A 20,775-nucleotide genomic window follows, 5' to 3' on the forward strand; every position below is an offset into this window, starting at 1 on the left:
TTTGCGAGTTTTTCAGAGTTATGATTTTTCTTATAGTTCTTTCTGATGCCCACCAGGGTCACAACAACAATCTCTTGCGTGATTTCCTTTCAAGGAGCACTTTCAGCTGTGCAAGTTCTACTTCAGAAAAACCTCTCTCTCACTTAGATTTCCTCACAAGGAGTAACCCCGTGCTTTTGCGAGGAGAATGCTCTGTCCCGCTCCACTTTAATGCCACATATTTTAATGGTGAGGTTTCCATACCTCAGGAAAACATGCTCCAACATGCCCATTGACAACCTCCAAGGCCGCCTTCAGCATCCACCCTGCCCTCTGCTGGCCTGGAAACGGAAGACTCCCAGTAGTGATGTCTTTTTCCCCAAACCTCCTTTCACCTGACCTGCTGCTACACAGAGCAAACCATCTTTCGTGAGTTCCTCCTAACTAGATTTTTAGTCAAGAAGTAACACTCCCCAGAGTCTCTGCAAGCTAAGGACAAAGAAGTCAGGGCTGCAACTGGAGAGATTTGCTCTCCCCAGTAATTTCTGTGTGTTAATGTAACCCTTAACCAGCACGTGAGGGGTCCAAATCCCCAATTACAGATAACTGAGCAATGGGATAAGTAATGGCTTAGCTGTGGTACTCTGCTGAGTGAGAGAACACAACCACTGGAATTTGGTGAAGCTAATTTCACTTATTGTTAATACTGGCTTATTATCAGTCCCTTGTGCTGTGCTATATGAAAAAATTTAAAAAAAAAAAAAAAGGGAAACCGTCTTGTCTAAGTCCTTGGAAATTTTCTCAGTTATGGAACAGCTTTCTAGCTGTGGTTGTGGGAGGTCTAGATGGGTAAGAGTATGGCATTTGTTGGGTTTTTTTGTAAAAGATATGTTTGGATTTAAGACTCCTAGGCACTTAGGCAGCTTAGATCAGCTTTCAGACCATTGCAATTTAGGCTAATAGATGCTTTAGCTTCTCAACAATCTCTGTTGGGTCAAGTTTTCCCCATTTACAGACATTAACTTGAACACAGCTTAGATAAATACACATACTAAGCACACGGAGCAGAGAAGTGCTTTCTTCTCTACTTTGGTGGTTAGTTTTTCATTCCAAAATGCAGGAGCCAGCTGGTTTCCACGTGCTGGTTGTACAGAGGAACAATTCCTACTGAATGGGCTCCCAAGGGCTCCTTCAAGACTTTCTGAGGGTGCAACCGCTCCCCTAACTCACCTGCAACCCCCAGCTGGTGTGTGGCGAAGCCTGGCAGCCTGCTGGGCCCCTCTCCCAGCCACAGTGTCAGGGTGGATGAGCCCTGCTCAGCGTGATGGAAAGCAAAGCCTTGGGAAGCAGCCACTGCCACAAGGCTGCTCTGGAGGATGGGGACATGGAGCCAGACAGCAACACGGCCTTCATCCCGCCACTGAGACACTGACTCTGCAAGAGAGGGAAGTGAGGAGGGTCAGGGATCCCTTTGCCCTTGATCTGCACTGTTTTGAACTTCACCACGTGCTACAGCTGTCAGTAATGTACAAAAATCTGTATTTTCCACATTATTTACCACAGGGTAAAGCTATTGTTGGTGTGAGGAACTCACCAGCAGTCTCAGGGGCTGCCAGCTCAACATTTCATGTGCAACAACTTGTTGTTCACGTGCAAAATGATGGCTTTTACATTTGGGTCTGCCACGAGAAACAGGGAAAACTACTCTTCTGGAGTGCTGTGTCCCATTCTGGGCTCCTCAGTACAAGGAAGATTAAGGAACTAGTGGAGTGGTCCAGTGGAGGCCACAAAAAGGGTAAGAGGTCTGGACTATCTCTCTATGAGGAGAGATTGCAGGAGCTGTTTTCCTGGAGAAGATGAGTCTCAGATGGGACCACATCCATCCATCCAAGTATGTCAAAGGTGGGTGCCAAGAGAATGATATCAGACTCTTTTCAGTTGTGCTCAGTAATGGGACATGGAGCAATAGCCATAAACTGAAAACACCTGAAGTTTCACCTCAACACGAGGAACGACTTCACACTAAGACTGGCAGAGCACTGGAACAGTGGGTGCGCGGAGTCTCCTTCTCTAGAGACATTCCAAACCCACCTGCTGTGATTTGTCACTCCTGTGCCACCTGCTCCGGGCGATCAGACTGGATGATCTCCAGAGGTCCTTTCCAAACCTAATTAATCTACGGTTCTGTGAACGACCCCCAGCTCCCTCCTGCCAGCGCCCTTCACCTCCGGGCCGCGGCTCAGGGTCCGTGAGGGGAGGGCGGCGGCTGAGGGCGCCCCCTAGCGGGCCCTCCGCCGCCCCTCACACGCCGCCGCCCCCCGCCCGCCCCGGGACTCGGGACCCCCGCCCGGCACTTGCCCCGCAGCCACCGCCCGAAGGCGGCCCGCTCCAGCCGCGGGGAGCCGCGCAGCTCGCCCAGATCCACGCTCACCCCCCCGAACTTGTCCGGCCTCGCCCGCAGCCTCGCCAGGGCCACCCAGCCCCGCGCCCTCCGCAGCGCCCGCCACGGGCCCGCCATGGCGCTGAGCGGGGCGGGGAGCGGCCGCCCCCGGGGCGGCGCCGGCCTCTGCTCCGGAACCGCTCTGCGCCGGCCGCGGGCAGCATGTCCGCCTCCTCTTCCAGAAGGAAGAGCAAGGGGCGCCCGGCCGCGGGCGGTGGCTCCCCTGGGGATGCAACCCTCGGAGCTGCCGCGGGCGGACCGCTGGCGCTGCGTGTCGCCGACGCCGTGGAGGCAGGTACGGGGTGCGGGAGGCGGGGACGGGCAGCTCCAGCCCCGGCTGCCTCAGCACGGCGCGCTGAGGGCGCCTCGTTTGAATCAGAGTCCCTGCCCAGCCGCGCTCCTGGCTCCTCAGGAAGGCGGGACCGGGGTTGGGGGTCTCTCAGTCTAGGCTGCCAGGAAACCTGCTCTTATCCCCGTGGAAGGGGAAATGTCGGTGGTAGCTGAATCGCGGTGGATGGGGCAGTGCCGAGCGGCAGCGTGGGACCGCCCGTGTTCCCAGTCCCGCCGGCAGCGCCTCACGGGGCTCCGCTCGCTCCCCTGAGGGCGAGCGAGGTTGTGCGTGCCGGGGAGCGCGGGAAACGCCGGGTGTACTGAGGGGAAGGGGAGAGAAAAAAAATATTTTATTATTTTTTTTTTCCTTTCGAGGAGATGACAAAGTCCCGAAGATGCTGCGCAGAGCTCTGGCACAGCTGTCGCTGAACAGCATGAAATCGGCGGATCTCTGCATAGGGAGGCCGGCCCTGCTCACCTCCGCTGAGGGGCGGCAGGAGGTGAGAGCCTTTCTTGACCCTAAAAGTGCATTCCCTGTTCTATTAGCTTGTTCTTGTATTCAGTGGAACCAGCATGGATCGTGCATTGAGATAGATGATGAACGTGCTCTTCCACGTTTTCTACACTGTAGTTGCATCTCTTGGAAAAAATCCATGCAGCTGATATTTTTTTTTCTATAAATTGATAAGTCATGTGTGAATAGATGGGTTATGTATTATATTTTGCATAAGCACACACATCTCTTACGTGCAAATAAAGTGTATAGTTATTTGCTCATCTTTTTTTCACTGAGGGGTAGCATTTCCTGATCAGCACAATGTATGCTTTTGAGTTATCTGCAGAATGTGTAGAGAGTCCTGGTGGAATTTTTTATCACATTCGTAAGCAAAATACAGCCCCTTCAATTTTGAAAGTGTCTTAAATCAAATCTAAGCTCAGTGCCCCTTGTGTCTTGCTCAGTGGGACCAGGTTTTAACCTAATCCTTCATATTAAATCATTACTTACCTTGACTGGAAATGAGAGGGGCAAGACCTCAACTGACATCTGTTTGCTTTGAAAACTCTTCCTAGGTCTGTATTGCCTGGCCCACCACAGGCTTCCCAGGGGGGAGAATTGGGCTGGGTGAAACCACACAGAAGAACCTGAAAGTAAATCCAGGTGATGCTGTCACTGTGCAGCCTGTGACTGGTGCAGTCATCCAGGCAGAGGAAGTCGATGTAAAGTTGAGGTATGGAACTTGTTATATCACCTTATTGAGGTTTTCATTCAACCACTTCCCTTCAAAATTTGTCATTCTCTTATCATTTCACAGAATTGGCATTTGGATTGTTGCAGAGTCTGATTATAGTTATTTCCTAAATAAAGTTACTTTACAGGTACTTTTGAAAGCGTCCTAGCACTTAAATTAACGTCACAGCTCCCAGGCAGTCAGTTGCAGATTTTTTTTTCCGGGAAGAAATTCCTCCTGATGTCCAGAGAGCCATAGTTTCATGTAAGAAGCAAGAACATAAATTACTAAAAGAATAAATTGACGTCCCATTGTTCAAGCACTTCCCAGGTTTCTAGGTGCTTTACAGGTACAGCTCATTCTCTGCAAATTAAACACCTCTGGGTCATGCTTGTGTGCATAATTTAGCTTTTCCTCCACTTAAAAGAATCAATCCCCAGCTCCAGACCCCAAGAACATACCTCTGTGTTTACTGATCAGGAAAGGCAATGATCTATTAAGAAGTGTCCTCTAAATTAACTTTGTGCACCTGTTTTCCGTCAAGTTGCTGTCTTGATCCTTAAAAGCCGAGAGACGGCTTTCATTTGCAGGCTTAGGGCTCCCCCCGTTGTTCACACTGTGAACTGCAGCAGCTGCTTTCGGTGCCTTCGGTGCCGCTGCTTTTCAGCGTGGAAGTCACACCCAGGTGTCCGTGCTTACACAGGCTGTGGATTTCCATCTGCAGAACTGATGAAGTGAGTCTTAGCTCTGAGCCAGTTAACTAAACGACTACAAAATGCTCTGTGGGGAAAACTTGGAGTGTTTGGCTAATGGATGTGTAAATGGTCAAGGCACTATTTTAGTCAATAGAGGTTGTGTATGTGTGTATACAAGGCTGAAAAAGATGTGCCTGATCTGAATTCTTCTCAGTTCAGTACCTGTAACAACAATTATCACGCCTGGACAGGTGAGATGCCTGCATTGCCTACTTGTGATCCTAAGAAATGATAAATACAACTTAAAATTTTACTAATTACAGCATTTTGTTTGGCAAAACTAGCCCCAGATTAAATAGATACGCTTCTTTTGTTGCAATGTGCTTAATATCTTCAGGGTTAAAAATCCATATGATATGAAGACTGTGAAGTTCTGTGGACTGTGGTTTTATTTTTAAGTGCTTGGAAAAAAACAATTTTTTTCCTTCCTACCACAGGGACAAAGATGCGACCGTGAATGCTGAGGAAATGTCTGTCTGTCTACTGAGAAACCTTGGTATGAGTTTTGCTGCTTCTCTTTTGACTGTCCAATTTTTGTAATTCTGGATTCAAGAGCAAACAGTTTCCTTTTACGTTCTTAATCAAGGGCTTATGGCAAAATAAGGGATGTTACTTTGTTCAGGGATCTGTCCCTGATCCCTTCAGGCTGATACTGTGCTGCACTTCAGAGTTTGCTTGCACTGTGGGGAAGAGTGCACTGCTGCGCATTAATAACAAATTAAAGGATCAATGTTAACTTGCAATCCCAATCTCTGAATTCCCTTTTTTATGTTGGTGGTCAGTAAGTCAAGTTGCTCTTCATTGGGTGATAGGTGTACTAAAAAAGCATGGTAAGTTATTTAAGGGAGTGAATACAAAACTTTTGCTTCTCACAATACTAATTCCAAAATCCGCCCTTTGTATGAAGTTTAAAAAGCTGAAATTAATGATGAGTTTAAGTATGGGAGATTACATGTGATACTGACAACTGTTTATCCAGTAGAGCCTGCTTATGCACAAAAGGATCATTGAAAGAACCTGAAATCACCTCCTAATTAACTTCTGTTAATTTATAGCAATTTCTAAGCTTCCCTATAAAGAATTATTCTGATGCAATAATGTCTGAGTGTTAATTTGTGCCAAAATAGATTGAAATAGCATCATCTTTGTCTTTTTTCTTCTTTAACCTTCTCATAGATGGGAAAATAGTCCTGCCAGGAAACCTCTTGGCTTTCACTTACTATGGCAAGCTTTGCAACATCGTGGTGATGAAAGTGAAGGGGACTGACGGTGCCGAGCTGATTGCCCAGAGCAGCGCCGTTCCCGGCGACTGCAGTGAGCCAGACCTCGAGAGATCAGATTTGGAGAGCAGTGCCTTAGACCTGTCCTTACAGCTCGGCAGGATGGACATTGGTGACAGCCCAGAGGTTGCCTCCACGAGCACCCCAAGCAAAGCTGTGGATCCAGGCTCACCAGCCACACCCTGCGCTCCCGACTCTGGGCACAGAGACAAAACCTTCAGCACGGGAGATGGTGCAGACCTCACCCAAGATCTGGTGCTGGCTGGGGAGCACAGCACTGAGGGACTCCCACTAACTGGCAAAATCGGAGCAATGAGCAATACAGATTGTTTTTACTTCATTTCTTCAAGAACTAAAATCAATTTTATTGAACCAAGGACCGGTGTAGCAGAGGATGGTGACTGTGGGTCCCGGGTCACCTATGACATGATAGGAGGCTTAAGCAGCCAGCTCAGAACTATTAGAGAAACTGTTGAACTGCCCTTGAAGCAACCTGAACTGTTCAAGAGTTACGGTATGATGCCTGAGAGTTGGCTTTCTTCATTAACTTGCTTTTTTAACGTGGCTTTTTTTGCATTTTTTTAAACATTAATTACTCCAGGATTATGCACCAAATTTTATGTAACTGATCTGTTAAACTTGTGTGTCCTATCAGTGTCAAACCGCTTTATAATTATACTGTATGGATACTGTGGAGATGTTCTGGTTAGCCTGTGTGAAAAACAGTTGGGCAGGGAAGAAATGTGTGTCTGTACCAAAATTCAGGCATGCATGAGGAGAATTTATAGAAAATAGGAAAGGCTTCTCTACCTGGACACTTGAAAGGTGCAGTCGTTTGTGTTGTCACACGATTTTGGTGTTGGTAGACTCAGTTGATTGTGTGAAGAACTCAGATTACTTCTGCTTTTTTTATCCCTGTGTGTTCCTGCAAAATTTTAAAGAGGTGTTTTAAGGCTCTTTACTCAAACTACTCAGTGTGGAGTTAGAGGGGGGAAAACCAAATATGATTACTGTTGCCACACATACATAAGAAGTCTTGGAGGATTTTTGTGACTCTGTGCTGTGTATTTGTCACAAATGGCTGTGTACCTTGTTGAAGCGTGCGTCGCTGTGAGACAGGGCTCTTCTACCTATAAATATTTCTTTAATATCTTGTCTTGGAGGCCCTTTGTTTCTCTCTATGACCTCTTCCCCCACGCACACTTGAGAAAGGAGATGATTTCAGCAGGGACAGTTTCCATAGCACACAGGTGGCTCCTTCCTGGTCATGATCCACAGGTGTCAGTGGGGTGGTGTGAGGTGTCTCCATCCACGAGTGGTCCAACCCCAGCATCACCACGTGGTTTTGTGGCAGCAGTTGGCTTCAGCATGAGTGTTCTTCATACCTAATCCCTAAAGCTTGATTCTCTACTAATCACATGATGGATGATGATGTTTTCTCAGCAGTTACAAACATTTAGCCCCTGTCCAAACGCTGGGGGTCCTTGTCTGCTCACGAGCAGTGAGGCTGGAGCTGAGGTGAGCCTGTGGTTCCACAGCCCTGTGTATTGCCAGTGCCAGAAACGCCACAGGAGGGAGCAGCACATGCTGTAATGGACTGCAGTGAAGGAACCTGTCTGTAGAGATGCTTTTATTTTTATCCTTTGTCAGAGGGCAGATAAGTTTTTCTCTTTCCCAATGTATTAGTTTCTCAGATTTGGGCTTGTGGCCTGCCTTTGAGGCATCATTCCCTGTCTGATTCCCAGTCCCACCTGATGTTTCTTTGGCTGTGTTTCACCAGTGTCTTTTGTGCTGGGGTCAGGCCTGTGTACAACATCTCTCTCTGCTTTTTGCTTTCTAGTTTTTCAACTTCTGTTTTTGGCTTTTGTGCCCATTTAATTTGGCTTTGCTGGTCAGAAACTTTCTTTGGTGGGCTCTTCACCTGGGATCAGGGTAGCTTTTCTTGCAGTTTACCTGTGTTTTCTGACCAACTTCAGCTGTACACAGCAGTACCTTATTCTTCCAAAGTCCCCTATGTTCTGTGCCTGAATGTTTTTGGCTCTTATCATGTGCCATTAAATAGGCAGATTCATCCTTTTAATGTGTGTTTTTTCATCATCTTGTAAGCATTTGAAATCAGGCCTCACAGTATTTCTAGGACTTTCTGGAGTGTTGAAGAGGAGGGGTTTTCTGATGTGTGACATTTGTCATAATGATACTGTAGGAATCATGAATAACTTAAAGTGTATTCACGGACGTTAGGTACTCAGTCTAGTAATTTTTTTGAAAAAAAACCAGTGAAGATTATAGTGAATGACTGAAAATAGAGTGATTTAAATAGGTGATTTTAAAGAGAGTTTTCTGGACATTAAAAATAAAAAATGTGGATGAATGTCCCATTTAAGAGTGATCTTTTCCCTGAAAGCCTAATTCATTGTAATGATGTGTCTGCTGAGGGGATTAATGCTGAGGTCAAGTTAATACTGGTAATAACAGGGACAGTGAAATGTGCAAGTGCAGGCTGGGCCTGGCATTTATCACCAGTAACTTCTTTTCTCTGTTTGCATGTGCTTATCCCAAGGGATCCCTCCTCCTAGGGGAGTGCTGCTCTATGGCCCTCCAGGAACTGGGAAGACCATGATTGCCAAGGCCATCGCAAACGAGGTTGGTGCTCACGTTACCGTCATTAACGGCCCTGAAATCATAAGCAAGTAAGTCCACCCACTTGATTTTCATTAATTCTGTAAATACAGTAGCCCAAAATATACCCTGGCATCTGTCCATTGTGGAGGGATGTAGTATTTGGTGTGGGTTACCTGCCAAAAAGAGTCAAAACAAGCAGGAATGGGTTCTCTCAAGTCGGGCTTGTGTTTCTTGTATCAAAAGAGGTTTATTGGACTTGGCCAGGAAATTTGTGTAAGGCATGGACTGAATTAAAGAGGAGATTAAAATCTGCATCTGCAGTTGCCTGTAGGTTAGTTCTGCAACAAGAAGAGAAACTTCTTAAAGTGTATTTGCAATTAAGGAGACACTGCACAGACTGATGTCTCCAGAGGAGTAATTTCTGTGTTGTTCTTCAAAAATGTAGGTAACACTGTTTCTAATACAGAAGAGAAGCAGTTCCCTTTATTTCTAATGGTTCTAACTTTGCCTGTCTCCCATTTCTTTAATTTCTGGTCCTCGTGGAAATAAAGATTATAGACTTCAGGACTTTATTGTGTGCGCTACAGCTTTTTGTGAAGTCACGAGCAGTAATTTTCCAAGTTGCCTGGAAAAGACAAAAAAACACAGTTTTTTTTTTTATTAAAATCTTTTCATTCTCACAGGTTTTATGGCGAGTCTGAGTCGAGGTTACGTCAGATATTCGCTGAGGCTTCTCTCTGGTACGTTCCTTTGGGGAATTCTATTCGTGGTATCAGTTCCAGCCTTAATGTTCTTAATAAAAAATATTTGCAAGAAGCTTTGAATTGTGATTTTTTTATTTTTTCTTTCATCTATCAGCTTTTTAAAAGGAAATAAATTTCTTAATGTAGAGCTTAACTAGAAGGAAAGCAGTGAGATTTTAGGATGCCTCTTAAATCCTTTAGGACACTGTCCTTTTTAACAGGCTGTTAGGGATGGTGCCAAATTGCTTGACCTGTGTGGTTAGTGCATTGTGTTCTTATTTCATAACAGACAGGAGTATGAGCCAGAGTTTCACCAGGATCCAGATTTTCCTCTAGTTTTTATCTTTGGAGGCCAGCTCTAAATGAGTTGGTGTTGGTACTGGATATAACATTCTTCTGGGTGGCATCTTGTCCAAATTTGTTAGGCCTGGCTCAGGCAGACTTTAGACTTCCATGTGACTGGTGTTCATAGTACATTAGCAAAAGATTATTGCATACTGAGACTTTTAGTTGTCTAATATATTATTGATTTTCATTTTCTCTCTGAGTAACACTATACAGGATTGAAACTTGCAGTTACCTAAAGGAGTGGGATGCTTGTTAATTTTTGTAGGAACTGGATCTTTTCCATGAGCAGCTTTCCTCTGCCTTAGAGTTTTAAATCTTCCCAAGCACCTTAACATTCTTTCTCTTTTATTTTTTTCCCCTCAGTCGCCCCTCAATTATATTTATAGATGAGTTGGATGCACTCTGTCCAAAGAGAGAAGGGGTTCAGAATGAAGTGGAAAAGAGAGTTGTTGCTTCACTCCTGACATTAATGGATGGCATTGGCTCAGTAAGTTGAATGTAATGGGACAATTAATGTACATGGGGACCCACTGAACAAAATGATATTGTTTCTACTGTGGAGCCTATGTGAGATGTATCACTTGTGGGGAAAGGAAACAGATTTAGGTGAGACTTTTTAGAATAATCTAATGCTTTTTTGGATGGTAAGCAGAGGACATAGGAGAGGACTGTCTCCTGAAAACTGTTAGTTTAAAAGAAAGTAGGTTTTTCCATTCACCGCCTTTCCTTTGCCTTCTCTCCCCACCTCCTTGTAGTTTTGGAGATCAAACTGAAATTTCAGTGATAGCCCATCATTGAACTAAACCAGGTATTTTAATTGCTCTTAAATCAAGGTCATCAGAATACTTCTGGTGATATGTGGGTTGCATGATTAAAGGCAACAGCAGCTATTTCAAGATTGCCAGAGCAGTATGCAGGGCATAAACAAAAGCCTAATAAAGAAACAGTAAATTTAATTGACTTGAGTAAATTATGGTTTGAGCCCAAAAAGTTTGGCAATCTCTGATCTATTATTTTATGATTATTAGCAGGAAAGATGAAAGAACTCTGTCCAGAGTATGAAAATAAATTTCTTCTGTTTATGTAATCTGAAAGTTTCTCATTGTTTTCCTGCATGGCAGCTTGAGTTGCCCAGCCTGGAATTGTTCACAGGCAGATCTTATTTTCTGATGGCAGGGGCAGATGGATATTCTTCCTGGAGACTGCTTCATTCACAAAAAGAGAATGACATTGCAAGAGACCTCCTAACTGATCTTGCCTCATTGTAAAAATGAAGAAGCAGAGCTTGAGGAAATTTATTAGGATTTTTGACCTTGCTTTTCCTGCTAGGCCTGCAGGAAGCTTTATAACCTCCTGTCTCTGCTGGGTTTGATACCTGAACTGATTTGTTTCCCAACCTTGTTTATTCAAGGTCTGCTGATACCATTTTGTTCTTGTGCCAACCCTGCATTTTAGCTTAAGCCTTTCTTTTTCTCTCCTTGGTTCTTTCCCAGTTTAGGAAAGCAGATTCTTGGGGATTAAAGTGGGAGTGCCTCTTCTATTATCTGTTTGACATTTAATTGTGTTTTTAAAGTAATATTTTGTGTTGCTTGATGCCTTCAGGAAGGCAGTGAAGGGCAGCTGTTGGTCCTTGGGGCCACCAATCGCCCTCATGCCCTGGATGCAGCACTGCGCAGGCCCGGGCGTTTCGATAAGGAAATAGAAATTGGAATTCCCAATGCCCAGGACCGTCTGGACATACTCCAGAAGCTTCTCAAGAAGGTTCCCCATTCGCTCACAGCAGAGCAGTTGGCCCATCTGGCTGATAGTGCACATGGTTATGTGGGTGCAGACTTGGCAGCTTTGTGCAAGGAAGCAGGTAAGGCTTTGTTTATCTTATTTAGGGTAATACTTTACTGTTAGTCTCTTTATTAAAGGAAAAAAAAAAACAACAGTCTGTACTAATTGCTTTTGAAACAACTGAGGTCTTGTTAATTTTTGTGTCAAAGAAAACACAGCCAAGAGTGTCTCTTCCCAGGCAGATGGAAAGAATTATTTGAATATTAATAACTTTTAAAATGCAGTGTTTAGATCAATAACCCATGGGAACCTCCTGTGCCATTTCAAGGATCTTAGCTTGCTCTTAGTAAAGCCCTGGTTTTGGGAGTTGACCAACATCCCTGAGAGTTTTTCTACTCTCTAGACAACCCCTTGCTCACAAAAATCCTGAGTCACTCTGGCTGCACAGCTTGTCCTGCAGGTCCTTGTTCCCAGGATGGCTGTGGGTCTCAGTGGTGTTTCCTGTGTCTCCCTTCCATGTATTGTGCCCATATTCCATTTTCCTGCAGATGAGAAGCTCCTGGCAGGGGCGAGGACGCTGTGTGCGCCTGGCTCAGGTTGTGCAGCGGAGCTGAGAGAGCTGCAGAGCGCGCCCTGTACCGGGGGCTGGAACGTGGCTCCTGGCCTTGGGAACAGGCATAGCCCTGGAGAATTACCCATGCATCATGCAGACAGGGTTCAGTATGTTCCAGGGAATGCTTCAGCATGATTTCAGTTCTGTTTTCATTGGATGAAATATTGCAAGTACGCTCTATCAGTTCCCAGGTTTTGCTGGAGTGCGTCTGCACAGTTTGAGTGTTGGAGCTTAAACCTGCCTGTGAGCAGCCCTTTAAAACAGCTGAGTCAAAATACGACTGTCCAGCTCTGCTGACATGTATTTGCTGCCTTGTAGTTCACCAAATAAGTTAGCTGCATGTGCTGGTTACTTTTATTTCCTTTGGCACCAGGACAGCTTCCTCTGGCAGTGGCACAAAGCACGGATAATTCTTGCATCAGAGCTGACTGTGAAGATGACAGATGTTTATTAGGGGTGATGGCACCTGGAACAGCAAGGTCTTTGCTTGCCAGCTTCCAGAATTTTTAAGGGATGGTTCTCAAGTATGAATTCGTGGAGTTTTTATGGATCAAGAAGATAAAAACATATGATTCGTTTTCTAGCGCTTTCTTCTTGGCTTTGGTTGTGTTTGAAGCTCTGTTTTAAGTGAGAAAACATAATTATTTTTCCTGCTTGTATATATTTGTTAAAAAAAAAAAGATAAACTCCCTTTTCCTTCCGCTGTGTTTTTGGAAGCCTGTCAGTCTGCCTGTGTCTCAGGACTCAAACAGCAAACACTTAACTAATGCAATCTCAAGTTCTCAGTAAGAAGTGTTGTGGTTTCATTTCCAAACATGACCCAGCCGAGGCTTTTACTTACGCATGTGCAGATGGATTCATAATCCAGCTGCAAATAGATGATATTTACCCACTTCATGAGGACCTCTTAGAAAATAAATCTGGAATGTTGTGCCGGTTGAACATTATATGGATAAAAAAACTTCAGGCATCGACCTGTGGCTGATTGCGGGGCACGGTGTTACCCAGGATCTTTGCATCCAAAGCCAGTGGTGTGAATGAGGGGAGGAGGATGTCTATCCTTCCTACTGCTCGTCTTTCTTCAAGTTGGAATCCATGCTGTCGGATTTCCCTGCCGTTTGTTACCGTGGGGTGACCTCTGCTGGGGAAAATACAGTCCAGCGCCCTTAACTCCTTGCAGCCCACGTGAAGTTTTCCTCTTCAAGAAGTTACAGAAGCATGAGTCAGTCGAGCTGTTACATAAACTGAACTTAAGTTGCTCATCACTAAGGAACGTTCTTAGTTGGAGTATTTATTTTTCCCCCAATTAAGCTCTTTATCTGCTTTTTATATTAAGTTTTCAACGCCTTATAAAAGATTACTGCTTTCGCTGGAGTTAAACTTAGCAAAGACTCTTATAAATCTACTGTTTCTCCTCAGGAGAGCAAGATTCCTTCATATGGCAAATTTTCCAGTGTTTTGTCTAGCTTTTTGTGTTGTTCCAAGATACATGGGCTCCTATTGCTTCACTTCATAAACTGTTCTGTGGGCCAAACTAGCTTGCTGTCCAGGAATGCTGTCTGATATTCAGCCTAAGCTTTCCTTGTTTAGTTTTATCCCATTATTTCTATTTACATCCTTGTATAACACGTTTGCTCTCCCTCCTTAGTGTTTACACCCTTCAGATATCTCTAGGCTGTTCTCATGTCCCCTACCTCCTCATTCATTACTGAGCCAAACTATAAATATTTAGCTCTTTTAATCTTTTCTCATAAATAAGTCCTTCCTGCCTTCCGAGAAACTGTGTTGATTTTTCTCTGAACTGCCTCCAGTTTGTCAATAACCTTTTTGGTGATGTAGGCCTTAGAATTGAATATAGCATTTCATATATATATATATATATATATTACAGCATAAAACATGGTATAAACATATAGTTAAGGCGACTAATGCACATTTCTAAATGTCCAAAATGCTTGGTATTGAGACAACATCCGAGCTAAGAATTCTTTCACAAATATTAAGGTTATTTGTGCCACATTCAGACTTGATGTGTGTATAAGTACAGGTGAAATGTGGAAACTAGCTTAGAAAAAGGATTTCAGAACTCAGGAATGTTTGGTTTTTGGCACAGGATTGCTGTTGCTTGCTGATTGTATTTTTGTTGTGGTCTGTGGGAGATTCTCGGGTCCTGCATACCCAATTTATATCCTTGGGTTTGTGGCTGGAAAGACTGCAAGTTTGCAAGCTAAATATGTTTATATTCTTAATACAAAGTTTAGATCATTTTCCAGAGGACTCATCTTTCCTTATCTTTCTACTTCAACTCTGTTTTTTTAACACATGTATTGTGTATATACTGCTTATATAAACTAAGGGTGTAGTAATTAGTGACATGGTAAATCTAGTATTTGTAGGGCTTTTGCTTCACTAGTCAGGTTTCCTAAGATACTTCATTATAAAAGCTTTGATGCTTGCCTTCTATATAGTTCTGAAGACCATTTTTTAATGGAAAGTAAGTAACCACTGTAGAATTAAACATATTCCAACTGTGGTTTTTTTTGGCAGAAGTTGTTTGTTCTCCAGTGCGGGATTTGCTTAGTGGTACTGCTGGGGTCAGACAGGCAAGTTTGTTCTCTTCAGCAAATCTGCATTTTCCTGGGAATTCTGAAGCAATTTTGGGGGCCTGTAGTGTCCATTTTGTGTTGAATGTTTCTAGGCCCCTGTGACTATGGTGTGTACAGAATTGTGGTGTGGTCTATGCTGGGATGGACAGGGAGAGGAAAAGAGGACAAGGAACCTGGAGAATCTGTGCAGTGTGATCTGGACTTTCCCAAACAGGGTATTGTGATCAAAATCTATGAAACTTTTATATGGAGGTGCTTATAATAATCAGCTAAGAGTGTTTTTATCTGCTGAATTTTTAAAATATTAGTGGATTTTTCTCCTTTTCCTGCACTGAAGATACAGCTCTAGCCTCTCACAAAAATGAAACCACAAAACAGATTTTTATAGGACATGTCCAGGGTTACAATATCTGTAATGGCTACACTGAAGAAATTAAGATTTGCTGTGATTCTCTACTGCCTAGCCAAGATCCTTGTGATTTACACAGAAGTTAACAGCCAAATGTGATAAACCTGCAGATTCCTTGGTGGGCACTGGGCCACATCCCATGGACATCACCTCCCAGTGGGATCCTCTTGGTACACTTCTGAGGACTTGAGTACCATCCAAGGGATTCACACACAGAGAATTCTTGACAAGAAAATGGCTTGTTTATGTGTGTAGCTGAGAAAGTCTCATTCTTCAGGTTGGGAGAGGTCTACTGTATCCTAAATTATTTATTAGACTGGTTTTTAGTGTGAACAGCTGCCTTCTGAATTGGTTTATCTCAAGCAGAGGAGTGTATAGAAGACAGACTGCCATATCCTTGCATATAGATGCCAGTGTTTGTATGCCCTTGAGATCTTGTTGCCTCTCCTTTATTTAATTTGCCACGTGGTCTTCTATTAATTCCCTAAAAAATTATAATGGTTTTAATTTATTGGCAAAGATAAACACCGTGCTTCTTTTTTAAAAAAACCAAAACATATGAAATGTTAATTATGTAGCAGGGACATGAATGGTTATAAACTGTACTGAATGTTAGAAGATGCTTAGCAACAAAGGTTTCCAAATATAGCAATTTATTATAAACTTATCCTTCTATGGCTGCCTGTAGCATTTCAAGAGGGTGAATATAAATATAGCTTGATTTCTTCAAGGAGTGGGTTCAGTCATATTGTTTACAGAGAAAGGAAGTATTTGCTTTGTGACTCCCAGAATTTATCTGGAACATCCTTGTTCATTACACATCATTTCAGTGTGCTGATATAAAACACTTGGGCTGTGATAAGATAGCATCATGAGGAGAGGAAGAACAAATGGCCTTGTTTAAATAGTGGTCACTCTGGCAGGAACACTGATTTGCTTCCAGTAAGGATGCTGTGAGCACTGAGACTTTGAGACTTCTGTGAAAGAGGCACTGGTGGCTTTGTTTTGCATCAGAAGTTTTTTAATTGCCTGGAAAAGGTATCACCCTGCTTAGCCTTTAGGATTAGAATGTTTTACTGGCTTGAGCTGTCTGTTACCAAAAAAAATCTTAGAGAAATAAGAGATTGAGATGCATCTTTGGCCAGTATGAATCAGCATTACTCTGCTGAATCTGTGAAGCCACTTTCATGGGCATGTGATCATGGACTGTTGTCTTGTGCTCATAATTTTGAGTCCTGTTGTTTGGAGGTCTTGTCTGTGCTGTTCATTTGCCCCTTTAATTACCCCCGCATTCTGGTGAATACTACAGAATGGAGAGGCTTTATGCTGTTTAATCCATAGCTCTGTGTATTGATTTTATCTGGATATTAGAACTGTAAAGGTGTGATTTATTTAGGAGCATGCTGTACTTGGCTTTTTGTTGGAGCTGAGAAACTTCCTGCTGTATCTTCGACGCCCCCAAAAAAAGGGTTTCTGCAATCCACTTGCATTAAAAGTAAGAATTAAAAAACAATATTCAGCTGAAGGACTGTCTCTTAGGATTTTTCTGCTTTTCCCTGTAATTGGCAGGGAAGTGAATTCCCCTGAAGCCTGGGAATGTCTCTTTGTTAGACCTGTGTAGGTTTTTTCCCCCCAGCCCCTGCAGTTGTGGTTGCCTGGCCACCTGCAGGAAACATGAGCCGTGTGGGCTAATGTGATTAACAGTGAGGCTCTGTGCACCCCGAGGAGCAGCCCCCGACTGCTCTTTCAACCAGACAAACGCTGCCTTCACTCCGTGCCTTCCCAGCCTCCTATCTCCAATCGAGCTCTTCCTTTCAGCTCAGCCACAGCCCTGATGAAACAGCCCAGTGTTAGGGCATCAAGGATATCCTTCTTTTCTTTAAGCCATAAAGGTTCTGAGCCTTTCCCAGTGCTGTCTGGATCCGGGTTCTGCTGGGGATATGCAACAAACATAGATATTTTTCTTGGATTATGCTGTTAAATGTAGGAATGTGGGCTTGAGATGCTGGTGAAAGTGCAGATTTTGACAAGGGGCAGTTGATGACCAAGGCAATGGGATTGCTTATTTTGCAGGTTTTTGGTTGGCTTTCAAATTAAGTGACTGCAGTTACAGATTTGAAAAGGGAAGCGCTGCTTGACATGCTATAATTATTTTATTCCCTTATGGAAAGTGACTGAAAATACCGTGTCTGTGTTCTTTATTTATTAGTAGCAGGGGCAAATATTGAAGCTATGCTGTTTGCAAACAATCTGCTATTGCATTGTGTGAGTACTGGTCCCCGTGTGACACTCAAAATGAGGTGGGAAAGGCTGCTTGCCTTTCTGTGAAAAGGTCACATAGAAAATGTGGGAGTTTGGGGAATATTAATAACATATCTGGTCAGATGGTCAATACAAAAAAAAAAGCATTATGAAGTTTTTGCAGAAAGGGCAGAATGTAGGGTTTTGAAATGCACTGAAAAGCAGAGATGTGATGCAAAAGTAAAGCTACAAATGAATTTTTGGACTGGGACAACCGAGTTTTCTGGCACTGTGCTCCATCGCTCTTAATTTGTGGTGTAAGGAGAGCAAGAAAAGTCCAGTGTCCATCTTCAGTGCTCATGACTGTTGAGTTGGTACTGTGTTCTGTGGTGTTTAAGTTGGGTCCCTGAAGCAGAGGGTGTTTCTGAACCAAAGCAAGTGGCTGAGCAGGTTAGGAGCAAACATGCCCTGGCTTGCACACACACACGGCAAAGCAGTGTGGCTTTTTTGGCCCCTGTAACACGTGTTTTGGGATTGTTTCCTTGAGCAGCAGCTCAGAATGATGGCTTTTCTGCAGAGAAGTGGCTACATGTGGCTGCTGCCTCTCTGAATCAATGCTGGTGCACGCTGTGTTGGTTTTTGGTGTTATATATTTCTTTAAGAAATCTTTGCCCCCCCTTTTTTTTTTTTTTGTTTGTTTTGTAATGGTACTTGATTTTTGTTTTAGCATGAGGAACGTTGCACTCACTGCAGCTGGGGCATGTGAACTTTCAGTTTTCATCATAACTAATTTTAAGTGGGTGTTTATCCAAAACTTGCAGCTAATTGGATGATGGGATTGCTGACTTCATGCACACAGTTGTGGGTTGAGTACTTAATAATCTGTTTAAATCACATCCCATTCTGTCTGCTGATATTTATATAAGCAGGAAATGGGGATTATTTTTCAGAAAAGTTGATCAATAACTTTAACTAATATTTTAAATGAACCTTCTTGGCAGATAAGTCACCATGTTCTTGCTTCTGCAGCTGGAGTGGTATGGAAGAAATGATATTATTCATGTGTGGCAGTGCAGTCAGCAGTAGGCATTTGTATGTAGAATGATTAGCTACTATTGGGGGACAGAGCTTAAACATTTTCAGGCAAAGTTTTCGTAAGTCTCCTGACTTCAATTTTTAGCTGTATCCCTTGCCAACATTCCTAATTACAATTACACTGGGCAGTTAGCCATTAACTGTTGCTTCTTGTCTTTCTACCCTTGCTGTTCTGATAGCCTGGCAGTCCTTATTTTTTCTCCTCACACACGTGTGTGACCACCCTTAGGTACATTTGTGTCTGGGAGCAGGCTAGGAACAGGCAGTCTGGTATTCCTTATTTCCCTCTGTTGTCACAGTGTTGGGATAAATGACGTGTGTGTGTACCTGATCTGTGGATAAACCATTTCCTCTGCGAAAGAAGTTCTGAAAGTGCAGTTCCTCCTTCCTTCCTTCCTTGCCCTCCCCGTCACACCTCTCAGCAGCTTTCAGGCAGCTCCACAGACATGTTCCAGCAAATGCCAGGGCTCCTGAGGAAGGACTATAAATCGTGGAAATAATCCCTGTAGTCGGTTAGTGCTCAGGTTAACCCAGTAAATTTGCAATGTTATGGTTACAAGGGATTTAAGGGCATTATCTTTCCTGTGCAAACAGTGCATGAAAGTTCTTCAGGGATTTTTCCCATATAGCTCTGGCAGCTAAAGACAGATTGCAGAATATGGTTTTGAGAGCAAAAAGTTCTGCTTTCTGACTTGTTTTCCTAAATACAGTTTTATGTACAGGTTAAATTAAAATAAAGTTTAAAATACATTTATAAATTGATTTGAAGTTATATGAAATGGTTTTTTCTATGCATAAACCTGTTAAATTTTGAAGTGTATTATGTAAAGATCTGGAAGCAGAGGAAGATGCCCCCTCCAGTGCCACAAGAAAGCTGGGATCTTACACATCCATGTCCCTCTGTTGAGCGTTCCACTGCCAGCCATGTGGTGGAGGATCAAGTTGGATCTGACAGCTGACACTGGGAGATACAGTGTCTGTGTTCTGGGTTTGGGCAAAAGAATTTGGGAGGGAAATGCCAGGTTAGCACAGAGAGAAGAAACTTTTCCTTTTGTAAACAATCTTACAAGAAGATAACGATTTCTTTGAAGCTACTTGAAAATTGTGGTATTTGGATTCTGGTAGAGTAAATCCAGACAGGATGGATTTGCAAAAGGAACAGCTGATGGGCAGTAAAAGATACACGATTAACCATTTTGCTGGGCTCAGTTTATTTCCTCAAGTGTTGTGTATATATTCTGTTTTGGAAACCTAAAGTATATATGTTGGTCATTCTGAGTGGCTGCTTCCTATTATTTACAGTGATGTGTAATTATACACAGACTCTGACAAATATAGCAGTGTCGTAGGGTCTATTTTTAGGCTCAGATATTTGTTATTATGACCTAATGTGCCAAAACTTAGCCAAGCTATGAGCAAGAAAATCTTACAGGCAAACAATGCTATTGACCTTGCGCATAGCCTGGTACCAAAGAAAGATCATCTGTACCAGGACAGGGCGTTCTGCTGGATTTTTCCTCTTTGTCCAGTTGGTTTCCTCTGTTCTAGACAGACAGGATGAGTTGGTGAGGTAGAGCACACAGTTGCTGGGCTGGAACAAGATGTTTATTTTCCATTGTTTGTAATCATGCATGCCTTATTATGCTGCGCTTTTTTTTTTATTTTATTTTCCTTTTTTGTTTTGTTTGTTTGTTTAAACCAGGATTTTCCACTGCTGCTTCACTGAGGATCTGTGTTGTTCACTATCCTTTTGCTCAAAATACGTATCCTGTGGCTGTGTCAAGTCCCACTGACCCTTCAGCAGAATAACTGCACTTCAGTCCTTCCTCCCCTTGTGCAGGACTGGAATAAAACAGGGAAAACCCAGTCACCCACTTCAGAGCCCCCTTCCAGGCTCTGCCAAAAGGGTTATTGGTACTCATTAACCCTGAGCAATGGAGTAACATCTGAAAAGCAGCAAGCAGAGCTGAAACAAATGCTGAGCTCAGAGTCAGTTCACAGCAGTGACGTTATGCTCAGCCCAAAACATTCCCATGTGGAAGACACCCAGGAGGTGCCTGATGTTTTCAGAGGTGATCCTGTCTGTATCTGCATCAGAACTTGTGCAGTGGTGAATGTGGCTTTGCTGTAGGGTTCCACCTCCTTTGCCTCTGCACTGCTTCTGGCAGCAGGGTTTGCATCCTACCTTGCATTTCCTTACATTAAATCCATCCTTCAGCGTCTCAAGACATGGATGTGTTTTCCTGCCTCTGGCAAGCCCCTGGCTGTATCCTTCTCCTGTTACTGAGGCTCCCCCCCCGCCCCTC

At 43.6% G+C, this 20,775-nt stretch overlaps 2 protein-coding genes across 6 annotated transcripts in view; one reads left to right on the forward strand and one right to left on the reverse strand.

The window, feature by feature from the left end:
- The window catches only part of NUDT6 (nudix hydrolase 6), a 13,066-nt gene extending 10,569 nt beyond the window's left edge, over positions 1–2,497 (reverse strand). The window contains exons 1-2 of the mRNA XM_015623636.2: positions 2,338–2,497; positions 1,210–1,413 (exon numbers count right to left, since the gene is read on the reverse strand). Of these exons, the coding sequence (XP_015479122.1) occupies positions 1,210–1,413; positions 2,338–2,497 (364 nt within the window). The remainder of the gene's footprint in view (positions 1–1,209; positions 1,414–2,337) is intronic.
- A 60-nt stretch (positions 2,498–2,557) lies between these two features.
- SPATA5 (spermatogenesis associated 5) overlaps positions 2,558–20,775 on the forward strand; it is a 163,929-nt gene continuing 145,711 nt past the window's right edge. For 2 of the 5 annotated variants that reach the window (XR_001521024.2, XM_015624710.2), the window contains exons 1-9: positions 2,558–2,714; positions 3,125–3,249; positions 3,821–3,978; positions 5,171–5,229; positions 5,910–6,527; positions 8,574–8,703; positions 9,319–9,375; positions 10,090–10,213; positions 11,329–11,584. Coding sequence is in view for 4 of the 5 variants with exons in the window: in XM_015624710.2 (XP_015480196.1) it covers positions 2,582–2,714; positions 3,125–3,249; positions 3,821–3,978; positions 5,171–5,229; positions 5,910–6,527; positions 8,574–8,703; positions 9,319–9,375; positions 10,090–10,213; positions 11,329–11,584 (1,660 nt within the window). In the remaining variant the exon portion in view is untranslated. Of the gene's footprint in view, positions 2,715–3,124; positions 3,250–3,820; positions 3,979–4,492; positions 4,713–4,737; positions 4,925–5,170; positions 5,230–5,909; positions 6,528–8,573; positions 8,704–9,318; positions 9,376–10,089; positions 10,214–11,328; positions 11,585–20,775 lie in introns of those variants that run through there. The other 3 variants (XM_015624712.2, XM_033513401.1, XM_033513402.1) reach the window with 3 other exon arrangements.

This window comes from Parus major, chromosome 4 (assembly GCF_001522545.3).
Source record: "Parus major isolate Abel chromosome 4, Parus_major1.1, whole genome shotgun sequence".
NCBI lineage: Eukaryota > Metazoa > Chordata > Aves > Passeriformes > Paridae > Parus > Parus major.